At 42.8% G+C, this 23,864-nt stretch overlaps 1 protein-coding gene across 2 annotated transcripts in view; it reads left to right on the forward strand.

The window, feature by feature from the left end:
- LOXHD1 (lipoxygenase homology PLAT domains 1) overlaps positions 1-23,864 on the forward strand; it is a 150,357-nt gene that overhangs the window by 84,884 nt on the left and 41,609 nt on the right. For both annotated transcript variants that reach the window (XM_054809183.1, XM_054809184.1), the window contains 7 exons: positions 3,371-3,552; positions 6,448-6,564; positions 10,739-10,901; positions 13,452-13,606; positions 14,652-14,861; positions 16,278-16,401; positions 20,978-21,186. In XM_054809183.1, the coding sequence (XP_054665158.1) occupies positions 3,371-3,552; positions 6,448-6,564; positions 10,739-10,901; positions 13,452-13,606; positions 14,652-14,861; positions 16,278-16,401; positions 20,978-21,186 (1,160 nt within the window). The remainder of the gene's footprint in view (positions 1-3,370; positions 3,553-6,447; positions 6,565-10,738; positions 10,902-13,451; positions 13,607-14,651; positions 14,862-16,277; positions 16,402-20,977; positions 21,187-23,864) is intronic.

Below are 23,864 nucleotides of genomic sequence, written 5' to 3' on the forward strand. Positions count from 1 at the left end.
ATAAGTCTCACTCTGTGAGCTAAACACCATCTCAACTTGGAAACCGAGGTGGAAAGTGGCATAAATAAGGGTATTCTACAAATCTGTAGGAGAGCCAGGAACAGAGCCCCAGTCTTATTCCTGGGTCAGACTTATTCCTGAGCAAGTCTGAGTCGTGCTCCAGCAGGACTCAGCAATGAGAAGCTGTGAAGATGGAAAAGGACAAAAGCTGGCATCAGATTTTGGGGTGACGGGATATTCTGGAGAAACCAAGGGAACAAAATAAGCGATCATTTAGAGGCTTGATCCTTACTGTCCTGCATTCACCGTTGATCTGCTAGTAATTTACCCTGTTCGCCTTGGTGTTAAGGAGAAAGAGGTACTAAGAGAAAACTAGATCAGAGTGGACAGCAGAGGGTTTTACTTCTTTTCCTTATGATTGATTTTTGTCACTCGTTTAGTAATGAAAGTTTTTTACCAACAAGGCTATCTTGAATATTTATATACTGCTTCCAGTTGGCTTAACTTCATCCATCTGCCTAGTTGCTAAAAAATTTGTGAATTCATGTTTTGCTTTAAGACTTGAGCTGTTGAAGTAAATCCTGTTTCAATAACTTTAGATGGCAGGTATAAATATACTGAGTGTTTTCTGATTGTGGTGGGTTGACCCTGGCTGAAGGCCAGGTGCCCACCAGACCCGCTCTCTCACTGCCCTCATTCACTAAACAGGGGAGAAAAGGCATAATGAAATGCTTGTAGGTCGAGATAAGGGCAGGGAGAGATCACTCACTAATTAACGTCACGAGCAAAACAGACTGAACTTAGAGAGGGAATTCATCTAATTTATTACTAGGCAAAACAGAGTAGAGGAATGAGAAAATAAAATCAACTCTGAAAACACCTCCCCCCACCCCTCCCATCTTCCCGGGCTCAACTTCACTCCCGGCTTCAACCTTCCCCCCCTCAGCGGCACAGGGGGATGGGGAATGGGGGTTATGGTCAGTTCAGCACACGGTGTTTCTGCCGCTTCTTCATCCTCAGGGGGAGGACTCCTCTCATCGTTCCCCTGCTCCAGCATGGAGTCCCTCTCACGGGATGCAGACCTTCAGGAGCAAACTGCTCCAGCGTGGGTCCCCCACGGGGTCACAAGTCCTGCCAGCAAACCTGCCCTGGCGTGGGCTCCCCTCTGCATGGGGCCACCGGTCCTGCCAGGAACTTGCTCCAGCGTGGGCTTCCCATGGGCCACAGCCTCCTTCAGGTGCCTCCACCTGCTCCGGTGTGGGGTCCTCCACGGGCTGCAGGTGGAATCTCTACACCCCCTCATCCTTCCTCCATAGGCTGCAGGGGGACAGCCTGCTTCACCATGGCCTTCACCAGGGGCTGCAGGGGGATCTCTGCTCCGGTGCCTGGAGCACCTCCTCCCCCTCCATCTGAACTGACCTTGGTGTCTGCAGAGTTTCTTACATCTTCTCACTCCTCTCTCCGGCTGCAAAAGCTCTCTCTCTAAGTGTTTTTCTTCTTCTTAAATATGTTATATCACAGAGGCGCTGATTGCCTTGGCCTTGGCCAGCGGCGGGCCTGTCTTAGAGCCGGCTGGCATTGGCTCTATCAGACACAGGGGGAGCTTCTAGCAGCTTCTCACAGAAGCCACCCCTGTAGCCCCCCCGCTACCAAAACCTTGCCACGCAAACTCAACACATTCCACCCCTCGCCTCTGTAAATCACATATTTAAGAATTATTAAAATATACATTCAACACAAAAACCACACACACACACACTAATCTCATCAACAAGGAAAAGAAAAAGAATTCCCCCACACCAAAATCAAAACTACACTATCACAACACCAAACAAAAGTAGACAATACACGCAGAATCCACCTCTCGTCCCTTCACCAATATTTCACTCTCAAGCTAAGTTCAGTCAATGTTTTGCCCGTTACCTCCTCCAATTACTATCCTTATCTCGATTTTCTCGTGCCCCACGTTGGGCGCCAAAAAGGACTGTGGTGGGTTGACCCTGGCTGGAGGCCAGGTGCCCCCCAAAGCCGCTCTCTCACTCCCCTCATTCACTAAACAGGGGAGAAAAGGCATAACGAAATGCTTGTAGGTCGAGATAAGGACAGGGAGAGATCACTCACTAATTATCGTCACGAGCAAAACAGACCGAACTTAGAGAGGGAATTCATCTAATTTATTACTAGGCAAAACAGAGTAGAGGAATGAGAAAATAAAATCAACTCTTAAAACACCTCCCCCCACCCCTCCCATCTTCCCGGGCTCAACTTCACTCCCGGCTTCAACCTTCCCCCCCTCAGCGGCACAGGGGGACGGGGAATGGGGGTTACGGTCAGTTCATCACACGGTGTTTCTGCCGCTTCTTCATCCTCAGGGGGAGGACTCCTCTCATCGTTCCCCTGCTCCAGCATGGAGTCCCTCTCACGGGATGCAGACCTTCAGGAGCAAACTGCTCCAGTGTGGGGTCCCCCACGGGGTCACAAGTCCTGCCAGCAAACCTGCCCTGGCGTGGGCTCCCCTCTGCATGGGGCCACCGGTCCTGCCAGGAACTTGCTCCAGCGTGGGCTTCCCACGGGCCACAGCCTCCTTCAGGTGCCTCCACCTGCTCCGGTGTGGGGTCCTCCACGGGCTGCAGGTGGAATAGCTACACCCCCTCATCCTTCCTCCATGGGCTGCAGGGGGACAGCCTGCCTCACCATGGTCTTCACCAGGGGCTGCAGGGGGATCTCTGCTCCGGCGCCTGGAGCACCTCCTCCCCCTCCATCTGCACTGACCTTGGTGTCTGCAGAGTTTCTTACATCTTCTCACTCCTCTCTCCGGCTGCAAAAGCTCTCTCTCTAAGTGTTTTTCTTCTTCTTAAATATGTTATCACAGAGGCGCTGATTGCCTTGGCCTTGGCCAGCGGCGGGCCCGTCTTAGAGCCGGCTGGCATTGGCTCTGTCAGACACAGGGGGAGCTTCTAGCAGCTTCTCACAGAAGCCACCCCTGTAGCCCCCCCGCTACCAAAACCTTGCCACGCAAACCCAACACATTGATCATGTGATTAATCCCAAAATCTCAGTAAATGAACATGCATCAAGGTAGATTGGCCTTATAAGGTTACAGGAAATTCCTCTGGATTCTCATAGAACTGACCAGCTTGATAACTGAATGACCACAAGTGTGCGATTCCTACCCTGTCCTCTTTAACTGTTAAGTTTTCTAATCCAGAATTTGTTTTATTAAAATGTTTTTAGGAGCATTGCTACACTGCTTACTAGCTTTCATTTGTTCAATTTTCTGCCATTTCCTAATTTAGTTCTTAGGAGCATTGTTACACTGCTTACTAACTTTCATTTGTTTGTTTTAATTTTCTACAATTTCCTAATTTAGTTGTTCCTTACGAGATCACGGTCTACACCAGTGATATCTTTGGAGCTGGCACGGATGCAGACGTCTTCATTGTTCTCTATGGAAGCGATGGGATCTGCACTCAGCAGAAATCCCTGTGCCTCAACAAGAGAGAGCAAAGGATGTATTTTGAAAGGAATTCGGTGAATCAGTTCATCGTGGAGGTAAGATCAAAGATGCTCACTGTCATTAGGTTGTCCTAAGGAGATTAAGAAGAGAAAATGGAGCGAAGTGGGAATTTTTCCTCTTTCAAGGAAAGCTATTCAGCTCTTTTATTTGGAGAATAAAGTCTGTAACAAACTTACTGTGTACTGGAGCAGATCTTTTCTCACTGACCTCCAGTTAGTAGCAACTTAAAGTAGTCAACATGCTGTGTCCCTGTGGCCTAATGCCATGGTAAGCCTTGTAAGGGCTGGTGCAAATTTACCATGGAGCTGAGATGTACCAATACGTGGAGATGGAGCCTTCCCTGCCCCGTAGAGTTGAGAGGCACTTTGGAAAGTCTTTACATCTTCCACTTCCTAGACTATACTTGGTAAAAAGAGGGTATCGATCTCCCTCCATACCAGGTCTAATATGTGAATCTCTCTGTATCACTCTTGCTTGCATATTTGCTTTCTCTTGCAGTTTGCAATACTTTGAACAAACGCTTGCAGTATTGCTGAACCTAGCTGCCTCGTGTTTAAGGTCCCTATGCATCCTTTCATACTCCTGTTTCAGCAGATTATGTTGAAGGATCTGGTCCATGGTGCTCATTAATTACGTAGCACTTCATTTGGGGTGCATGGTCTGTTCATTTTTTCTAACTCTATGGCAACCTGAGCATCATGATCTGTTTCTACGTATCCTTGGATGGAGAGATTGTTATTTTGCTGCAGACACCCTGATTTTTGAATACCTGAGGCTAACTTCTTGAAAGATCTTATCAAATATCTCCTGAAGTGTTTGCACAACTGTATGCATATACTAAACCAGTGCACATAAATGAGTGAGCTCATTTACATATACAGTATTCAGTAATTTCTATTCATAATATATTGTTATTCCTGAGAATTTGTGAGAGACAAAAATATAGGCAGTCCTGCTCTGGCTTATCCTTTTGGTACTGCTTCATGTCCTCACTTTCCCTCGCTGGATGAAACATCAACACTGACTTTGTAGAGGCCAGCACAACCTCTCTGTGTTTTTAGTTTGGTTTGGTTTTGTAAAATAATTGAAGGCAAATTTTAAACTAATTTTTTTAACAAGTTAAAATGTTTCCAGCCCACATTGTTGTTATATGGCATGAATCATAAAATAAATCCCCAATGTGATTCCTTAAAAACAAAGAATAAGACTTATTCCTGTGGAGTTTCCACGTAGTTTTTCATAATAGAGGTTGCATTAATCCATAGGTATAAATTTTAAACAGAGTGTTATTGTTATTTCTTTATTCCATATGATTTATTTTAGGTTCGCTGGAATCTGAAACATCAGTACTTTTCTTAGATGAAGTGAGTGAAAATGCAGTTTGTTCTCCAGATTTATAACATCATATTAACCTGTCCCCAAACTCCATTCTCTCTTCACCAGTTCCTCTTGCTGCAGGAGATGGGGATGAAGCAAAATATATTCTTCTTTTACCTACTTGTGTAGCCCCATAATTTGGAGTTCAACAGACCTTAAAAAGAGTTTAGGGATCTCAGGAAACACAAACTGAGAATTGCCTGTTTGTTTTAGTGTTTTTAACTGCTCCTACCATTTTGTATTTTGCAAAAGAGGCAAAAAATATTAGAGATTGGTCTCAGCTGTGCTCCCAAGTGATGATTTGTTCGAGATGCATGCAGCAGAGTAAAGACCACTTCTTTAACATGACTCTTTATGGGTCAAGCGTCACTTTACTGCTATGTATTGATTAGAATCCTCATTGAAAGTTGAGTATTTGGACAGGACAAAGGAGGAAGAAAATACTTTTCTCCTACTGTATGCTTGTGAGCATGAATAGGTTTTAGAAATTAGTTTGGATCATTTAACTATTTTGCAACTGATGCTCATGCTGTCTAAAGCCAGGGCAGGGCTGGCAAAGTCAAATCGTGTGAACTTCTTGAGTAGTCCAATCAGTCTTACTGAGTCGAGGAGTCCACCAAAATTACTCATGTCTTTTCTTCAGTATGGGGCAATGCTGTTAGCTGGGGAGAGAAGAAGGGAGTAGTCTCCAGCAGTGCAAATTGAGATGTTCAGTTTTCTCATGTTTCCAAGAAGAAAAGACTCCAAGTCCCCATGGACAGAAAGACAGCTCACTGTGCTTCCCTATGTGCAAAGGAGGTTTGCAGCCAGCCTTGTTTTTTTTTTAAAGACCAACTGTACAAAAGCTTGCACTGAAATAAGCAAAAGCTATTACTTAGGAGCAAATATCACTTTTTCCTGTTCAAGCCTTTGGAAGGGAGGTGACTTAAAAGTAATGAACTAGTAACAAATTACTCAAGTAATAAAGCGAGGCATAAAAGAAGAGTAGGCACTTCATAAGATAGTGATCCCGTTGACCTGCTCAGAATGGCATTGGGATTCTGTGGTGTAACGGGAGAGAGATAATATAAAATGCCAGGCTGTAAATATTGTACTTTGAACTCAAAGCTATTCTTCCAGTGTTATAAGAGTGCATGTAAGTGTTTAAAAAGGAAAGGGATATGAAAAAGAACAATTTAAGACACAGCAGCATTGCAATTTCGAAAAAATTACCTTCAGTCCCACTCAGATGCAGGATTGCTGCTGTGCAACTAAACCAATCTCATACCTATCTCTTGTGTAAAGCAAGATTCTCTCCATTTTTGGAACAGAAGTTCAGGGAAACCCTTTAGCTAAAATGCAAGTTAGGGTGTAATTGACATCAACACTAATATTTGCTCCCCTAGGACTTCATACAGACTGGAAAAATAGGAAATAAGCTAAAAATGTAATGTCTCAAAAGTCGCCTGTTGTTCATGCCATAATCTTTCTCTTTTTCTTTTTTTTTCTTTTTTTTTCTTTTTTTCTTTTTTTTTCTTTTTTTTTTCTTTTTTTTTTCTTTTTTTTTTCCGTAGCTGGAGGATGTTGGTGATGTTATTGAAAAGATTCGCATAGGACACAAGGGTGGAGGACTGAACTCTGGATGGCATTTGGACCGTGTGGCGATTCGGAGACTGTTGCCAAATGGAAAGGTAGGCTGCGAATCCCAGCACTCTGCAATGCATTTCCATTAGCAGCCGCTTCCATTTCCCAAAGCGCGTCTCCTGTATGCAAAGCGTGATTAACAGTGAAAAATGACTCCCTCAGGAACAATGTACGCTAATGAACTTGCTAGAGCTTGGGGATCTGGGAACAACAAACATGTATTACCATGTTTTATTTTTCAAATGTTGATTATAAGACTCTGCAATCATTGCTTTTTAAAAAATGCTGTCCCCATTGTACCTTTTGACTAGAATACAGTTACTTCCTCCTGGCAGTGGATGAGAGCAAAGCAGTGATGTTGCTCCTCCACCTTTTGGAGGTCTTCACTACTCTTTATCTTTTGTGTGAAGGAGTGATCTGCCTGCTGGGTTCGGAGGCAATGTTATCATGACTTGCTTGCTGGACTGAGAGGGGAAATTCCTGGGTTTGTACCCATTGCTGTGCAAATATAGCTAAAGAATTACAGGGCTGAGCAGATGTCCCTGTGCTGAGCTGCACCACTGTCACTGGACAACCCAAAGTACCCAAGGCTAACTTATATAATGGTGGTTTTGAGTGACACAAGAGACCAAAGCTTCATATTTTCATGTGTAGTTTTGTTTTGAACAATCACAGGGAAGAAAGTGCGAAGTGGGCGTACCATTTTAAAATAAAAAGTATCAACAAGATAAAAAGCATGGACAAGAAATAGTTTCATCAGTCCCTTAATTCTGGAAGAATAAATGCAGGGAGCCAGTACAATTAAGACAAGCAAAATGCCTGTCAGTGCAATTTCCTGAATCATTCATATTAAAAACATCAGGTTAAGTCCTAGCACTTTTGGTTGCTCATGTCAACAGGATTAAGGCAGTGCAGCCAGACAGGTCATCTTGATCTTGTCTACATAAGAAACTGTTCCTTGGCCCTGCTTTCAGATGCTGGCTGTAGGAACAGGAATGAGTCTGGCTGCAGGGAAGTTCAGAAGAAAATCACCTCTTCGGGACCAGTTCAGAATTGGAGCAGTAGCTGTGTTTGGGAACACCTGGGCTCTTTATTCTGTCTTGTCCTTTATCCCCTTATTCTGAAGGGATGTCAGCTTTCATCTCCACCTCAATGGTCAAGTCTGCCCCCTCCCGAAAAAGCTCCTAATATCAAGTGTTGGTGTAAACACGGCTTGCTCAGTCATGGTGAACCTACTTCTCATCTTGCTTCCTCCTCCAAAACTTCCAGGATATGTTTTACTCTCTTTGCCTCACAATCAACTCAAAGGTCTGCCTTGAACCTTCCTCATCATGCTCAAGCCTGTATCCTCCTGTACAAGCTTCTTGACAAGCCAATACCCTTTGATTGTTTCTCATTATCACCTTTTTGCCAGTCCGTTATTATCAGACATTGTATCTGTGTATTGACTAACCCTTGCTTTGTATAGCTTCATTAGGTTAATGAGCAAGATGACACTGGTTTTGGAGATATTGGTCATAGACTAGGGAAGATGAAGAGGGGAATGTGCAAAGGTATGGAAACCAAAGGAAAAAAAATTCCTGGGCTGCCTCTTTCTGCACCTACACTCTGGGAAGCTCCCAGGAGTTCCCTGTTGGATGCTCTTCCATTAGCCCAGAAAGGGGCTAGGGGCTGCATGGCTCTGCAGTCATTACAGCAGCTTTGAAGGACAGATGGTGGGAAACCTTGGAAGATGTAAGAAGGTAGGAAAACCATGAACAACTTAAAAATTGAGAGATTTAAAATTCTGCTGATCTTTTGATTATGGCATGGGAAAAAAGAAGAAAGCCGAGCACTGCATGATGCCGCTGATCAGCCGCAGGATATTATGACCTGCCACGGGATAGCAATATGCTGCCAACGCTTCTAAAAGCTGTGCTACCTGATTAGACTGCTAAGATGTGTCTAGATGTATCTGTAATGCTGCAAAAGAAAAATGAGGTCAGTAACTTTTCAGATTAAATTGAAAGCACTTGAGTAGGAAGCTAGGATTGTTGCATGCCAATAAAGCTCTGTCTTGGCATGCCAATTATATCTGATTATTATATTTCATTTGTTGCAACCTGGAGAAGGGCAAAGCACTGACTTTTAACACACTATCATACCCTGCCTCTAGCTTAGGCCCAGACTCAGACTCTAATGAAACAAATTCTGCTCGAAGCTGTAAGAGGATTTTACTGTGGGTAACATAGAACAGTGCACTTTACGTCACAAATATTAATGCAATCACTAACAAGGAAACTCCAATAAAACCTGTGGCAATAACATGGTGATTAACAATAACGATACAATTAACTCTTGCAGTAACTGCACATTATGTCCCACTGTGCAGGCACTCAAGTCCCCAAATATCCTATTACCAAATAAACAGTGTTCATATCAATGACATGTACAGCCAACATTATCAACGATTAGGAGCAGTTAAAAGCTTCAGTGAGAGACGTGACTGAAGTGGGATCTCTACCGTGAGGAAAGAATTCCCACACTGAAGCATCGTTCTGGAAAGCGCTGTTTTCCCAGATGGTAGGTGAGGAGATAAGCACCGTTCGTCTGCTCAGCATGCAGTGAGATAATACAGGTTATGAGGTCAGAGAGCCAGTGCAGATAATGGGGAGGCAGAAGTAGTGGTGTGGCCAGTCATTAGGTGCTGTATTTTGTTTGCATAGCACAAATAATGCTTGGAAGTAAACTGTCTGAAATTGTCTAAAGTGCTGCCAGTTTTGTTTGACACCATTTTGTACAAGTCATGCTCCAAACTGCCTTACGGAGTTAAAAATTGCAAGCCTGGGGTTAAACAGCAGCACTGCAGGGAGCGGCAGAGGGGAAGAGAAATGGTGTTTTATTGAGAACAGAAGGTTTAGGCTGTGTGGGTTCAAAGGATGATTCTGCTGCAAACTCAAGACATTCAATCACACAAGCCCCTTGGAGGGGTTTGGCTCCTGCAGAACAACTTGTCCGGGACCCGTGCGCGGTGGTACAGTGACCTTTCATTCCAGGTTAACGGTGACTGGGGTGCAGCTCTGATCTTAGGTGCACAACCTATTCCTAGTGACCGTGCCAGCAACGGCAGGATCCGGCAGCTCCAGGAAGTACAGTGGAGTAGTACACAGCAATACAACGTTCAGTATTGCTACAGTGAGAGCTATTTCCTTCTTCTACTATATATTAAAATTTTAGTATTTAAATAGTAGAAAGATTGAAGAAAGGAACCGGTGTTTGATAAATAATTACATAGAGTAATTAAGATGGATAGTATTCTTATGTATATTATAAATGAAAGTAATGGGACACAGAATACTGGAAACAGCAAAAAGTCCCTGTGCTACTTAGGAGAGACATGCTGAAGTTGTCATTAAGGAAAGGGCCATTTTTTCTTCCTTTATTTAGTTGCTGTGAGATGAAAACTAACTTCTTTTTTTTTTCTGTTCAGACTTGTGGGCTCTGCAAGTTGCATGATGGCTCATGCCCCTTTCTTTATGGAGACGTAGCCTGGGGTGCCCAGCACACAGAACCATCTTGGAGGCCTTACAGGAGTCTGTTCTTAATGAGTAGTCTGGGATTGATTTTGTTTACCAAGTGGAAAACACATGTTCTATTGTTTTTGTTTGTTTGATGATAGAAATCATATTCGTTTCCACCAAAGTGAAGTCAAAACAAAAGATCAGAAATTAAATCACTGTTTTTCTCCTCTTAATGCACGTATGGGAATTGCCTGGGAACCAGCTTGAGCCGCAGAATTATAGGGCAAAATCTTGAAGTATCGGCTTAGGAAAAAAACCCCTACTGACTTCACAGAGAATGCTGTCTGAATAAGGATTGAAGAGGGATTGCAGAGTCTCAGTAAGACATGGCTTCAGCAGTAATGGTGCATTCCTGACTAGGAATTCGCAAGATCAAAAACTGGGAAGAGCAGAGATCTACTGGATCGTACAGCCCATCTCACGCACCCATTGGGAATACCGCTCCCTGCTACATGTTCATTGCTTGTTCTCAGGGTCCTCAGATGTCCTCTTTCTGGAGGACATATATTTCTATATACTATTTCAGGTCTGCATCTACGTACACATGCATACATACATGAGTTGAAAATCCTTGCCTGCACGTCATAGTATTTTCAAAGGGGAAATGCTAACATATGTTGACTTTGTTTTGAAGAGATTATCTCTGTCACGTTTACTTCAGGGCTCGGAAACTGTCACATTTCCGTGTGAAAGATGGCTCGCGAAGTCCGAAGATGACGGCGAGATTGTCAGAGAACTGGTACCTTCTGATATTTTTACTGAAAAACTCATGAAGGACGGGACACTCAAGCAGATAGAGGAAGAGGTTGAAGACCCATTAGAAGGTAACGTAATCCTATGTGTAGGTAGGGAACTCTTCATCTGATTTTTTAGAAGAAAACACATGGGGGTGTGGTTCAAGCAAATGCAATGCTGGTATGACTGTTCACATTTCTTTCCCTTCCTGTTCTCTTACACCTGAAGCACTCCTGTGCAATAATACCATTATTTTTGCTCTGGAGCATTTATAAACCTGTCACAGACACCCTTTCATACAGGCATAGTTTGCACGTCTCCTCTGAAGCCTGACAAATTTCCTCCATCCTTGTCTTCCAGACTCTCTAAACATATTTCTTTGCCCAACTTCACCTGTCCTATGCACTCTACCCCTTCTTTTCCTTCCCTATGAGTCTGATTTATGCTCCTCTTTCCTCCCAAAGCTGTTTTTCCTGCTGCTCTTCAGGTGTGTATGGACACCGTCTAAAAATCTGCCTCTAGGCAGCTAGCCTCACCTCATTAAATTACCTCTGGGGAGTACACTCTTATGCAGCTCTGAGCCCATCTTAGAGAGCGTTTGCATTCAGTTGTCCTCTTGGTAGCTGAACAAGAGCTGAAGTTTCATCCTAAACTCATTGCTTCTCTGTATGCTCAGCTGTTCCTAACTGTTTCTCCTCTAGGACCTCCTTTTCCCAGCCTGAGCTCCTTCTGCCCTTGATTGAAGTTGTGAACGTTCCTACATCCTGAGCAGAGCAAATTGAATTCAGCTGCCATCTTCATTCTTGGTTCTTGCATCTGGCAACAAGATGATTCAACAGAGAAAATCATTCCTCTCCCTGTTTTGTTTCTCTCAGAGTCTGATTTACATTTACAGTGCACCATTCTCAGGGTGGACTTTATACGGGTTGTAAGTGGTTTCCATTGCCAAGGGAAGAGCTGCCTTGCTGTAAGGAAGGCTGGAGCCTTTGCACTGTGCCCTTAGAAGAGAGAGATGTGCTCGTTCCTCTGGTTAGGAACTATGTGGTAGCTCATGGGAGATTTTTATTTTTTTTCCTGCAGGGGCAAAGACAGTTTTAATATCGATTAGTAAGTGGCATGACTGCTAGGTGCCTGCATTAACTTACTAATTTCTGTTGCTTTATCTTGCATTAGTTACCATGTGTTAACTAACCTGGGTGACTATTTTTTTCCTTCTAAACGCAAAGCCTTAAAACAAGTTTCACAGTCTATGGAACAGGATTTTTGGAAAACTGTAGGTTTCTTTTAGGTGGAGCTAGGGCTAAGTTTGGGAACTTCTACTTTAGATATAAAACATCTGGGAAAGGAATTGTATCTTCTGCATCTCGCTGAGTCCTCATACATCTTGGGCGGTGACACAATGTAAATGACAGCAATGGAAAATCAGCTTGTGGTATTCTGAGCATCATCTTCTATACAGTAGACTGCATTTCAGTCCTGAAGGTCTCTAGAAGTGGAAGCAAAAACCAAAAAGACTAATTAGACTATATGCATTGCTTCCTTCATTACTAATGTAGCAGCTGTCTCTCAAATACGAAGCTGTAACTCTGTAGGTCATAATGTGAAGAGGCAAACCGAAAACCTGGCGCTGCACCTAGCCTGATGAATGGTCACGATCCATTTCTTAGAGAAATCAATGGAAATCTTTCATGGACTATGAAGTAGAATAGGCCCTATTTTACTGGGAAAGAAAAAAAAAAAAAAGAACAGAAGAAAAAGACAATATAGATATTTTCTTTGATGCTGTTAATGTACAAAGAAAAATCATAACTAAGACTTTGTGCCTCTTCCTCATTTGTATCGCCCTAGGATTTGCAAGGATGCATTCTCTAGGGCTGGTACGCCACCAGGGTAATCAAACACTTGTGCAGTTCCTAATTGTTTTCCTGGAGAGGATGCTTTCAGTAACTTTGTTTTCCCTGTGTAATTGGGAATGGAGTAGCAAAATAAAAATAAGAGTATTTAACAGGTTTAGTAAAGCACATTACTAAAGATTTGATGAGGTTTTATTGGATCATCACTGAGCAAGCTAAAGAGAAAGGGTACTTAAACAGTATAGCTCAAGCACTTCCTTAATTAAATACTGTCTCAGCAAAAGGACCCAGAAACCTGTCTGTCTGGGGAATTTATAGAGATTCATGCCATTAACTCTGGTAGTAACTGCACATCTGAATCCCTGGAGTTTGTTTATGGAAGGTGGAATATTAAGAATTCACAACACTGAACCACTTGTTTTCAAATGTATGTCCCTTGAGCCTCAGTACGAAAAGGTGCAGAGTTCTCTCACCTGTATCGACATCGCATCCAATAATAACCATAACGATTCTTTGCATTTTTAACTGCACACTGTGTGATCAAAGCTCTACACAGGAACTGATTAGATGGAAAAAAGGAAAGTCAGCAAATTTCAGCCCAGTGATTCCCCAACCTTTGCATCATTGTCAGAAGCCTGGAAGGATAAAGTATATGGGATTTCAAACCTCCAAGAACTGAGAGATGGGCAGAAAGTTTGGGGACCGTTTTTCTATGTAATTTCGGTATCTAAGATAGGCCTTGATCATTCACCTGGCTGGAAATCACATCTCTGTTTCTTTCTGCAGTTCACACATACAAGATCAGCGTGTTCACTGGAGATATCTATGGTGCTGGGACAGATGCTAATGTTTTCCTGAATATCTATGGAGATCTGGGGGACACAGGAGAGAGGAAACTCAGCAAATCTGAAACAAACTTCAACAAGTTTGAAAGAGGACAGGTACACGTGCAACAGCTTAATAACACTTTCCATTTCACAGTCTTTAACCTAACAAGTCCATAGGCTGAGTTTTCCTCTGAGGGATCATAGAATCATAGAATGGTTTGGGTTAGAAGGGACCTTAAAGATCACCTAGTTCCACCCCCCTGCCATGGGCAGGGACACCCTCCACTAGACCACGTTGCTCAAAGCCCCATCCAACCTGGCCTTGAACACTTCCAGGGGTGGGGCATCCACAGTCTCTCTGGGCAAATTCTGGGATGAATTCTGGCAAAATTCTGGGATGAATTAGTTGATTCCATTTACCCTGATCATTGCCTCTCAAAATGCTTTGTGTGGATTGTCAGCTGGGCATTACGACTGACAGGCACCACAGCACATGGGTAGATGTTTCTGTGAAGTCGCTGATAGACAAATTATGAGCGTGGTCCGTACAAACTGGCTTGAATTGCAAGATGCAGATTTGAGACCACACAAAACCTGAGGTCTCTCATTCCCGTAGCCTCCGTACAACTGATTCGCACGTACATAATATATATTGTGATTCACCGCAGAGCATCATAAATTGGTGGAACCTAAACTGCAGCTGTGTTTGACAAAATAACTCCAAAAGTGGTAATCTGTGGTCAGTCCATGAGTCATATTCACAGCCTCACATGGAGATACTCACATGTAATGATGGCAAAGATTGTCTTATCTGGATTGCCCAAACAAATCTGACTGGATTAGAAAGCCTTAGATTACTTAGAATTAAAATTCAGGATGTAAAATTCCAGGAATGCAGCGTTGTAATTAGTTGTAAAAACGACATTTTGTGCAGCTCCCTTAATAGCAGAAGCAGGGTTCAAAACACTTCCCTGCAGAACATTTTTAGTGTGGATATATGCCTCTCTCTGTAGACTGCTGCAAAGCTTTTAATCAAACACCGTCATGTGAGACGGAATTTAAACACGTATTGTCCTTTGTAGTCTCCGTTTGCTTTTGTCCAGTAGATGATCTGTTGAGAGCTTGTTAACAGAAGCAACTGCTGTTGAACACCCTGCAGGAGGATACGTTTACTATACAGGCTGTGGACCTTGGCATTTTGTACAAGATCAAGATTCGTCATGACAATAGCATGTTCAGTCCTGACTGGTTCCTGGAAAAAGTAGAGATCCTGGATGAGACCACAGAGGAGTCATTTGTTTTCCTGTGTGAGCGCTGGCTCTCTAAAAAGAAAGAGGACAAAAAGATAGAGCGTACACTTTATGAACAGGTACGGTTATGGCTCAAAGCTGTGATCCCAACCCACTGCTACTAATAAATATAAAATTATTGAATATCTGGTTGAAGCCCAAGACAGATCATTAGGGACTCATGCTTTTTGACTTGTCCAAACTGAATTTGTGATTTTCAGACAAGTGCTGAAATTATGGCCACTTTCAGCCCAGTATCACTAGCTCTGTAATGTGCAGTTTCAACAGGAAAATATAGAAGTCTAAGTGAAACTCTTCAGCCGAGAGTCAAAGTGCCTTGCTGATGCACAGTTGGGTATATGTCCCTGCTGCTCTCCTTGCTGTGCCCAAAAAGTAGGTTAGTTATGGTTCCACTATGCAAAGTCCTCAAGCCAAAATATTGGGTCCTTTGATTTCATCCCCATTGAACCGGATGGGTTTATCTTTTCAGCAACTCCTTCCACTGATGCCAAACACTAAAAAAATCTAGTTTCTTTGCTACAGCTAAAAGCACTGAATGGTTTTTAGTGAAATGCCCTTTCTTGCACATTCTCTATCTGCTTTATCAGGCTAATACAGCTAATTGGAATTCGAGGTACATACACTAATTAAAATTAGCAAACAAGATTAATAGACCTCTCTTGCTTCTATACAGTGAGGCATAATACAGCAGCTGATAAAGTCCATTGTATTTAAGGAGTCCACTTTGCAAAATACAGTAGATATTTTAATTGACAGTTACCACTAAAATTATCATCAATGAAATTGGGACAGACTCATCCTAGATACAACAGAATGGATATAAGAAGAGTTACACCATGGATGAGTATTGCCATATGGTCCCTTATAAAATTGCAGCAGATGATGCTATGAATTCTTGTGGCCACACTTACCCTGTTACTCATATTAATTCATAATGAGGAAAAGCTAATAGTTGGGGTTTTTTTAATCATGTGACTGTGTAGTGAGAGCCTCACGTTTATTGGATAATGACACTGAACGCATCTTCACTAACTCCTCAAATGCAATAGATGTTTTGTATCATTCAGCTTTGCAGTACTCTCCCCCATACACTCTTTGGCTTGTACCAGGTCAATTAGTCTGATACCACAGTGTGCCCTGATGATAAACACATCTGGCACCATCACATCCATCTGAATTTTCTGTGGCTGTTTCTTACAGAGGTAGCAAAGTCACAACACACCATTAAAGTCTGTCATGTCCATTATGTTTTCTATTATAACATGCATCCAAAATGACCTGTCAAGGTTACCAATGAAGGAAACTAATAACCTGCAGTAAATTACAAGTCACGTTTATTTGAGCTACACTGAGCAAAAAGCTACCTGGGGAACTACAGGGATTTCTTCTCATGTTGTTCTTGGAGGCACATGGGAACAGCTGGCAACACCTGAGCACTCAACCTCATTACCCTCCCATACATGCCTTCCAACTAGAGCTATGATGGCGAGCGAAACAGCCTGGATGACTTGTCTCTCAGCCTGTCGAGTCAGGACAGCAATGCAAACCTGAAGGAGATGAAAAAATCCAGCTTGGTCAAGGCAGCAGAAGAAGGAACACGTAAGTGAGCACCATGTTTGATTGTGTGCATGCATGCATGTGTTCTTGGCTTTCAGTGCTTGAGAGGTTGTGTTCATTCTGGTGAAGAGCAAGGAGAGGCAGAACAGCGAATTGCTTCTCTTCACCTTGTGACCGCTTTGGGAATTGCTGGATCAGTGCTTGTGTTTCTGTGTTTGTGGCTGTAGCTACAGCTCTCCGATCCTAACAGTGGAATAAGCCATGAAGTTCACAGCAAATTCAATGTTTCCAACCCTCTTTGTCTCCTGTGGAAATTTGTGATGTTGTCAGAATTAACTTCTCCATTGCCAGCAGACATAAGTTCTGCAAACAGTGAGGTGCTTTGGACAATGTGACAGTATCGTTAGGTGGTTATTCAAGGGTATGCCTTGTTTTCTGTTGTGGTGAGGTAAAAGGCACAGGGGACCTCTATGGGCAACTACAATCCCAAACCGTGTGCCTCAGATGCCTATAGTTAGATGAGTGCATCCACATCACCAAATGTGGAAAAGGAGCTAGTCAACAACATCCATAGGGCCTCCTCAGAAAGAAACCCACTCACCTGAGGAATCATACTGCCTCTTCCTCTTCCTCCACCAACAACTTCATTGCAGACAGCACTTCAGAGGTGGGGAGAAGTGACACTGCCCTCTGAACAGTGGGGTCTGATAGCATTAAGGGAATAATTTATGCAAATTTTGTATAATTTTGTTTGATGTGTCCTTCAGAGCATCCAAATCTCTTTGCAGTGAGAGGGACCATAGTCAGACATGCTCTCACTAAAAGAGCCTCCCTTGGATTATCAGGAGCTCTTTTCCACATGATTCCTTAAAGTAGCTCTTGTTGCTGGTCAGCTCTTTTTTTTCCTCCTATATCTCTTTGACCTACCTACTCAAGATGATGTTTCATGTAGCATATTAGATCTGAATTACTAAAGAAGGCTTTGAATTTCCTGAGACCACGCTTAAGCCATCTCCCCTTTTCAGGATTAGGTTAGTAGTACCTCATCACCACAGATGTCTGTTTAGTATGAGTTTAAATGTGATTTATTTTAGGAGGGGAGTGGGATACGGGGAGCTGAGCACGAGCACAGGTAAGCCTTGGCTCTCACAAAACAAGCTTTGCCTGGGAGCACTCAGGTGAGTTTGTTCCTTTCTATAAGGTGGATTCTCTTATAATTGGGCAGAAGAGGAGGGTCTGCAAATGCTGTCACTGAAAGACAAGGAGTCCATGAACTCCGGACTGAGGTTCTCACTCAAATAACTGATGGAAAGAGTTGATGGCTCTAGTGTAGAGTTTCATCTTTAGGCTCTGGTTCCTGAGACAAAGCAAAGCCAAATATAAAAGAAAAATCTGTTTCTGGATTGCAAGTTATAAAAAGTGAAATACGCTGGACTGTGTCTGCAAAGGCCAGCTTTCATGCAGGAAGGCCAGTCTTGCTCGGCTGTGTCCAATATGAAGTGGGAAAGTTGTGCAGGTTTTGTTTCCGTCCTGGCTGTGAAGGAAGTCTGGATGGAAGATCAGTATCCATCAGCTGAGGTTAACCTTTGTGGAAAACTTCCCCAGTCCATCGATATTTCCTTATAACTTCATTACCACACAAGCTTTTTTTTTTCTCTATATTTATGTACCTTTTGATTAACCACCTCTGTGTTCCAGGACAATGACTTACCATCTAAATTGCACTTATTGTTTGTTGTCATCCTACACAGAGTCTTTTATCTTTAGATTAAGAGTTTAGATGTATGGTTAAGATAATGTGTTGTAACAAGTAACTGGGCAGCAGCTGTCACAGTTTCTGTCTGTATATGTGCTCTTAGTCCACAGCAAGTGCAAAATAATTAAACTTATCTTAAACTTCCATGGTAAGCCAAGTGTAAAATGATGTAATTTAGCTTAGGAGTTTGAGATAGCTTTCACAGACATGGTCCAAGGGAACTCACACAAATGGTTACTGCAGCTCAGCTGGTGCCCAGTAGCTGGTTGTGATGCGATACCTGGGTTGCACGTCCCACACCTTTAAGTTCTGACGCAGACATAATGCTGCACATTGCTTAACCTGATCTGTAAACCATGTGTCTCGGGGCAATCCTTCTTTTATAATCCCATATTGTGTTCCAATGAAAAATAATCGATTCCCATGTTTCTTCTGATATTATTTCTGTGTTGAGACAATGGATAACATCTGCCGTGTTGGCATTCTGTGTAGTTTCACAAATAATGGGTAAAACGTCAGCATCTCCCATGAGAACCCATCTCTAGCAGAGCTGGGATAGTTCCCATCATCCCCGCTGTGCCAGGGTGGTCTTTCTTCTCTGAGTCCTGGAGCTCGTCATCACCACTCTCTCTGTTGCAGTGACATGGTCTCATTAAGAAAACTTCATCTTGAGGGAATGTCAGATAAGATGGACTCTGTGAGCCAGACAACCACCTTCTGAGCTGGATAAAAAGCCAGCTGTTAATTAGTTGATTAGGGAAAGTGGTAGTGGGAGGTGCCTAAGAAAGGGAGTGACAGTTTGAGCAGCCCATTTCTGACTCTCCCATGTTCAGATGGTGACTACCTCTGAGAAGCAGGAGGTGATGTGAGGATGGAGCACAGAGAAAAGTCCTGTTGACTAGGAACCTGCTTGTGTTTGAACTGGGAACCCTGCTCCATGCTTGAAGGCAGTGCTGGAGATGGTGTGGTCTACATCCCTAATGAAACCCAACCTGCTGTGAGGGGGATGTGTGCCCTCAAACAGCCTGAACTCTGCACATGGGACATGGGCTGGAGGACCCGTGGTGTCCTGCTGTGGCCACATACCTCAGGTTTTGCATTCTCCCATGTTTGAAGAAGTAGAACTGTGGAGTCCCTGAGAAAGGGGGAGACAATGGAGAGGAGAGATAAACAAATTAAAGGATCACTTTTCTAGTTTTTAGAGGAAAGAACAGCAGTGTGTCCTGCTGTCTGGTAGCAAGATATTCCATGTCTCTGTATCCATTATTTAAAGTAGGAAATGATAACAATTTCTCATAGTTCTCATTTTTTAAATAGGTGTTTCAAATACTTTGGCTTTAGCATGCAACACCAGTTGGAAATCCCAGTAGTTCTGTGATCTTAGTCTGTCACAGGAAACAGGGCAAAAACTGTGTAATAGAAAATTTTGTCCCTGTTCAAAATATACTTTATTTAAAAGAGGAGTCTGGAGCTGTTCTAAACATTACCCCTCAACATATTCTTATAAAATCTGTCTTGCCTACAGCTAAGCCCTTTCTCCTGCTAATACCAGCAGCTCCACTGGTTATTTTGTGAAGAATGCATTGCATATCATTATGCTGATGTGCACACTGAAATGTAAATGACACCATAAAGGGGAGAACAAGTCTTGCCTAATCATCACTTCATTTTGTGTTGGTACACAAAATCCTCAGACTGGGGCTGAATGATTCTCTTTGGGTTCTGCTCTGTCCAGAGGTAAGAACAGATTTGGTCAGCATGAATTTGTGCCTTCCTTGATATTGCACACATATTCTGAGTTTGATGTGAGTTTCTAGTGTGACTGCCACCCCAAAAATGTTAGTCATCATAAAGCAAAATCAGATGTCAATCCCAGATGATTTGAAAACCAACCAAGTTTTTTGCCAAGGTTTATAAACCCCCCCCCCTTTTTTTTTTTAATCGAAAAAGAGATGATGAAGCCAGGCTGAGTTTTGAGTCTGTGATAAGGCAAGTTTCAGAGCTCCGAGTCTTGTCAGAATGGTTTGAACAGCCCTGCACAAATGTTCTGAGAAATCAAACGAGTATTCAACATCTAATTCTGCACCACCCGCCCAGTTTACCCAAATGAGCTTTTGGAAAGCACTTGAAAAGCAGTCTGGCACTTCCTCCCTTTTAACAGCTGAACTGAAATTTCTGAAAACCACAGAAAAAACCTGCTACGTCCCAAGACTTGCCCTGGAGGTTTTTCCCCTAACCAATATTATTATATGATGTGTAAAATTATGGAGTGACCTACCTTTAATACAAGGATTATTCATAGTTTGCCTGGATTTGCAAAGGGATGCTGAAACCCTGAGCTGCCCCATAGATCACAGCGGTCCTTGAACGAAGCACAAAGGAGAACATTTGCAGTTGTACTGGGACATTCAGTCAGCGATGGTTTACCTTGGAGTCAGCATAGATTTATTTGCCTTTATCGAATGGTGAGTGTAAGATCACTTTGGTCTAATAGCCTATTTAAGATTTAGGTGCTCAGTCTCATCTTCAGGAAGGTCTCTTGGTGTAAATAAGGATTCAAGCCCTTTGCTGTTCTGTCGTCTGTTAGGGAGAAATCTGAACTTACAGCCTCCCTGCAGCCAGTGGGGTTGTCTGGGGAAATTCACCCTTGCAGAATTCAGTCCCAAGTGTGTATGGGAAAGCAGTCTCCCACGCACATTTGTAGCCCAGTGAAGTGTGGTATTATCCCTTCTCCGAACGAGTTCAATGGGATGTGAACCTATTTAGCATACACTCTGATGGGATGAGTCCCTGACTTTCTGAAGTCTCGTGTAAATGTGTATGTGTGTGGGTTTTCTGATGATAAACCTCTGTTTGTTGCAGTGATCCCCTACCACATCACCGTCACGACGGGCACAGAATACGACTCCAGCACCGACAGCCGAGTGTACATCATCATCATGGGTCCTCAGAAAGTGCGGACGGAGAGGCTGTGGCTGGATCTCCCAGAAGGAAAAGACGAGTTTGCAGATGGCTCAGTAGAGAAATTCTCTGTTTGGGGCCTAGATGTTGGAGAGATCAAAAAAGTGGAGGTAATTTGTGAATGCAGCGCAAGTACTGGAAGCATATGAAGTATGTGGCCAAAACCAGCACACTTTCCTGTTATTCTTAGCAGTGAAGGAAAGGCACTTGCATCTAAAAGGAATGGAAACAGGGATGTGCTAATGAGATTTCACATGTGTCCAGACCTGAAAATAAGTACTCTTTACATCTCACAAAACCAAGATCCTTGGGAGGCAGAAGACAATTTTGAATTATAAGGAAGTTGTGACATGTCCCGGTTTTGTCCCATCTCTGGTACTGTTTTTTCTTAGTTAATGACAGACGCAGTGAAGGTTCCCAGGATGCAGTCCTCCATCAATCTTTTTCCTAGCTGATTTTTACAGTACTTCCAGCTGGCTTTCATAAATTGTATCTGCACTGAGAAACACATCTTGTATAATTTTCTAGCTAAACATGAAAACTGTTTTCACAGCTTGGAGGACCCAAGCTTAGAGAAGAAAATTAATCATTGTTCATAAGGAATGCACACAAATAGATTTCAGTACAGGAGCCATTTTTTCTGCTATGGCTCAGGGAGACAGAATTTGCATAGACTTTCCATCACTGAGCTTAAACTTCACATGAATCTTCCAACGCGTTTGTGTACATCATTCTTGTTTCATGTGGCAGTTCCATCTCCTGAAAGCCTGCTCCAGCCTCCAAGAGCTGAAACCCACAGCATCTGAGAACTTCAAGAGCCTATTTAATTTTATTTTTACCCCATGCCCTGTGTTGCAGTAAACCTACCTGTTGGTGCATATGCTTGTGTATTCAGAGGGAGATGAGTGAAAGAAACATAAAGAGAGAAATCCTAATTAATTTAAGAATCTTTGCAGTTGTATGTCCTGTTGTAGCAGCTGATAGACTGAAGCACTCCCATTACCTTTTGTTCAAGCAATGTATTCTGACACCTTGAGAAGTCTCCGTACTAGACTTGAGTTTATTATCAAGCTATCTTCCTAACGCATTCAAAATGCCTGGTTATTATGAGTATTAGTGGCACTTTCTGTCTAGCCCATCAAACCTTGAAAGTGAAATAAGTGCATAAATCTTTCTCTTCCAGACTGTGTGCAGATGGAAACAGTCATGGGCTGGGATAGAGAGGGAGGAAGAAGCCAGTATAACCCCTCAGTGTCAGAGAGACAGAAAGAGCAGGCCAAAGAAACAAATAGAAAGGGATGTTGGAAAAGAGGCAGTGAATAGGATGAGGAAAGGGTGGAGAATAGGAGAAAATAGGAGCAGATACTTGGAAATAGGCAGAAGCAATGAAAAATATAATTTGAAAAAGATTACAAATGGGAAAGAAGATAAAAGATTGTAAATGAAATTAAATGTGGAGCTAGAAAAAGAAATAACGTATAGCTTTCAAGCTGGGTGATGGTCTTCTGCACTCTTTCACCCCTGTCCTTAGTGATCTCACCTGTCTGCTGCCTCACCTCTTGCTCATTTTTCCCTTTTAGTTTGCAACCCCGAGCTCGTGGCTGCAGGAGCTGTCTGCTCCTGACCTTCTGCCTCCTTCATGTAGTGCCCTCTGCTTGGAAGGTCTCTTCTAGTTGATCCACATCCCTGCAATGACATCGATGTGCCAGTCTGCTGTGGTTGCCGTGGAATCAGTCCATATTTTCCTTGTAGAAAATTGCAGTGTTCAAGGACATGCAGAAAATTGCTAGTTATCTACTTGGGAACAGAGAGGAACCGTTCGTTCTCAGATTTGGCATTTGGCTGCTTCTGGAAGAAGGCAAGCAGTTCTGAATATGAGTTATCATGTGAAAATAGCATAGCATGGGGAATAAGTTTCCAGAAGCCCTCTGTATAACCCAGGCAGTAGACTTCAGGATTTAGTAGGATCCTAAGATTTGCAGCATGATGCCACTTCTAGTTTCATATTATTCTCCTTCTGCAAATATACTGTAGTGAAAGCAGAAACAGTGGAACATGAAGTAATTTGAAAGGGGCCCATTTATACCTGTCTTGTCAGCCTACAGATATAATATTTACTACTGGTGTACTTTAATAGACACGCTGACATGAAAATAAATAATACAAGTTATTGGGTATAGGCACTTTATACTGTGTTCTTAAAACAAGTTTTAATATTTCTTCTCCTAATGAATGAAAGTATCTCTGTTCCTAGACTGCTGTTGCTGCAGAGAGACACAGGTATGATCAGAAGAGTCCTGCATTTGTCTGCATTTCTAAAACACTTCTGGTTCAGAGCCTTTCTCCATCACAAACATGGAGTAAAGTGTGATGGAGTGTAAAGTTTTGCAAGTCCAGTCCCTCACTGACTAGGGACCTGATCCTGGGTGACCCTCAGGTGTCTCTAAGATTCTCTGCACCTTCCAGAAAAAGCAAGAAATCCCACTGTTTTGGCATCTTTTCCTTCTATCTACAGCTTAAATTCTCTCCCATTTTCCCCTGTTGTTGTGTTTGGTTTCAATGTGATTGCAAGCTGCCCGGTGCAAATTGTGCATCTTAGTCTGGGCGCTGTGAAGTACTCAACAGTGTCCTCAAGGACAGTGGGAATGAGTTCTAAAGATTTTCAAACAGCCCAAGGATCTAGCTGCCTTTGAAATTCTGTCATTCTATTTAGTTCATAGAACCATAGAATCATAGAATGGTTTGGGTTAGAAGGGACCTCAAAGCCCATCTAGTTCCAACCCCCTGC

The sequence above is a fragment of the Grus americana genome, chromosome Z, assembly GCF_028858705.1.
Source record: "Grus americana isolate bGruAme1 chromosome Z, bGruAme1.mat, whole genome shotgun sequence".
In the NCBI taxonomy this organism is placed as follows: domain Eukaryota; kingdom Metazoa; phylum Chordata; class Aves; order Gruiformes; family Gruidae; genus Grus; species Grus americana.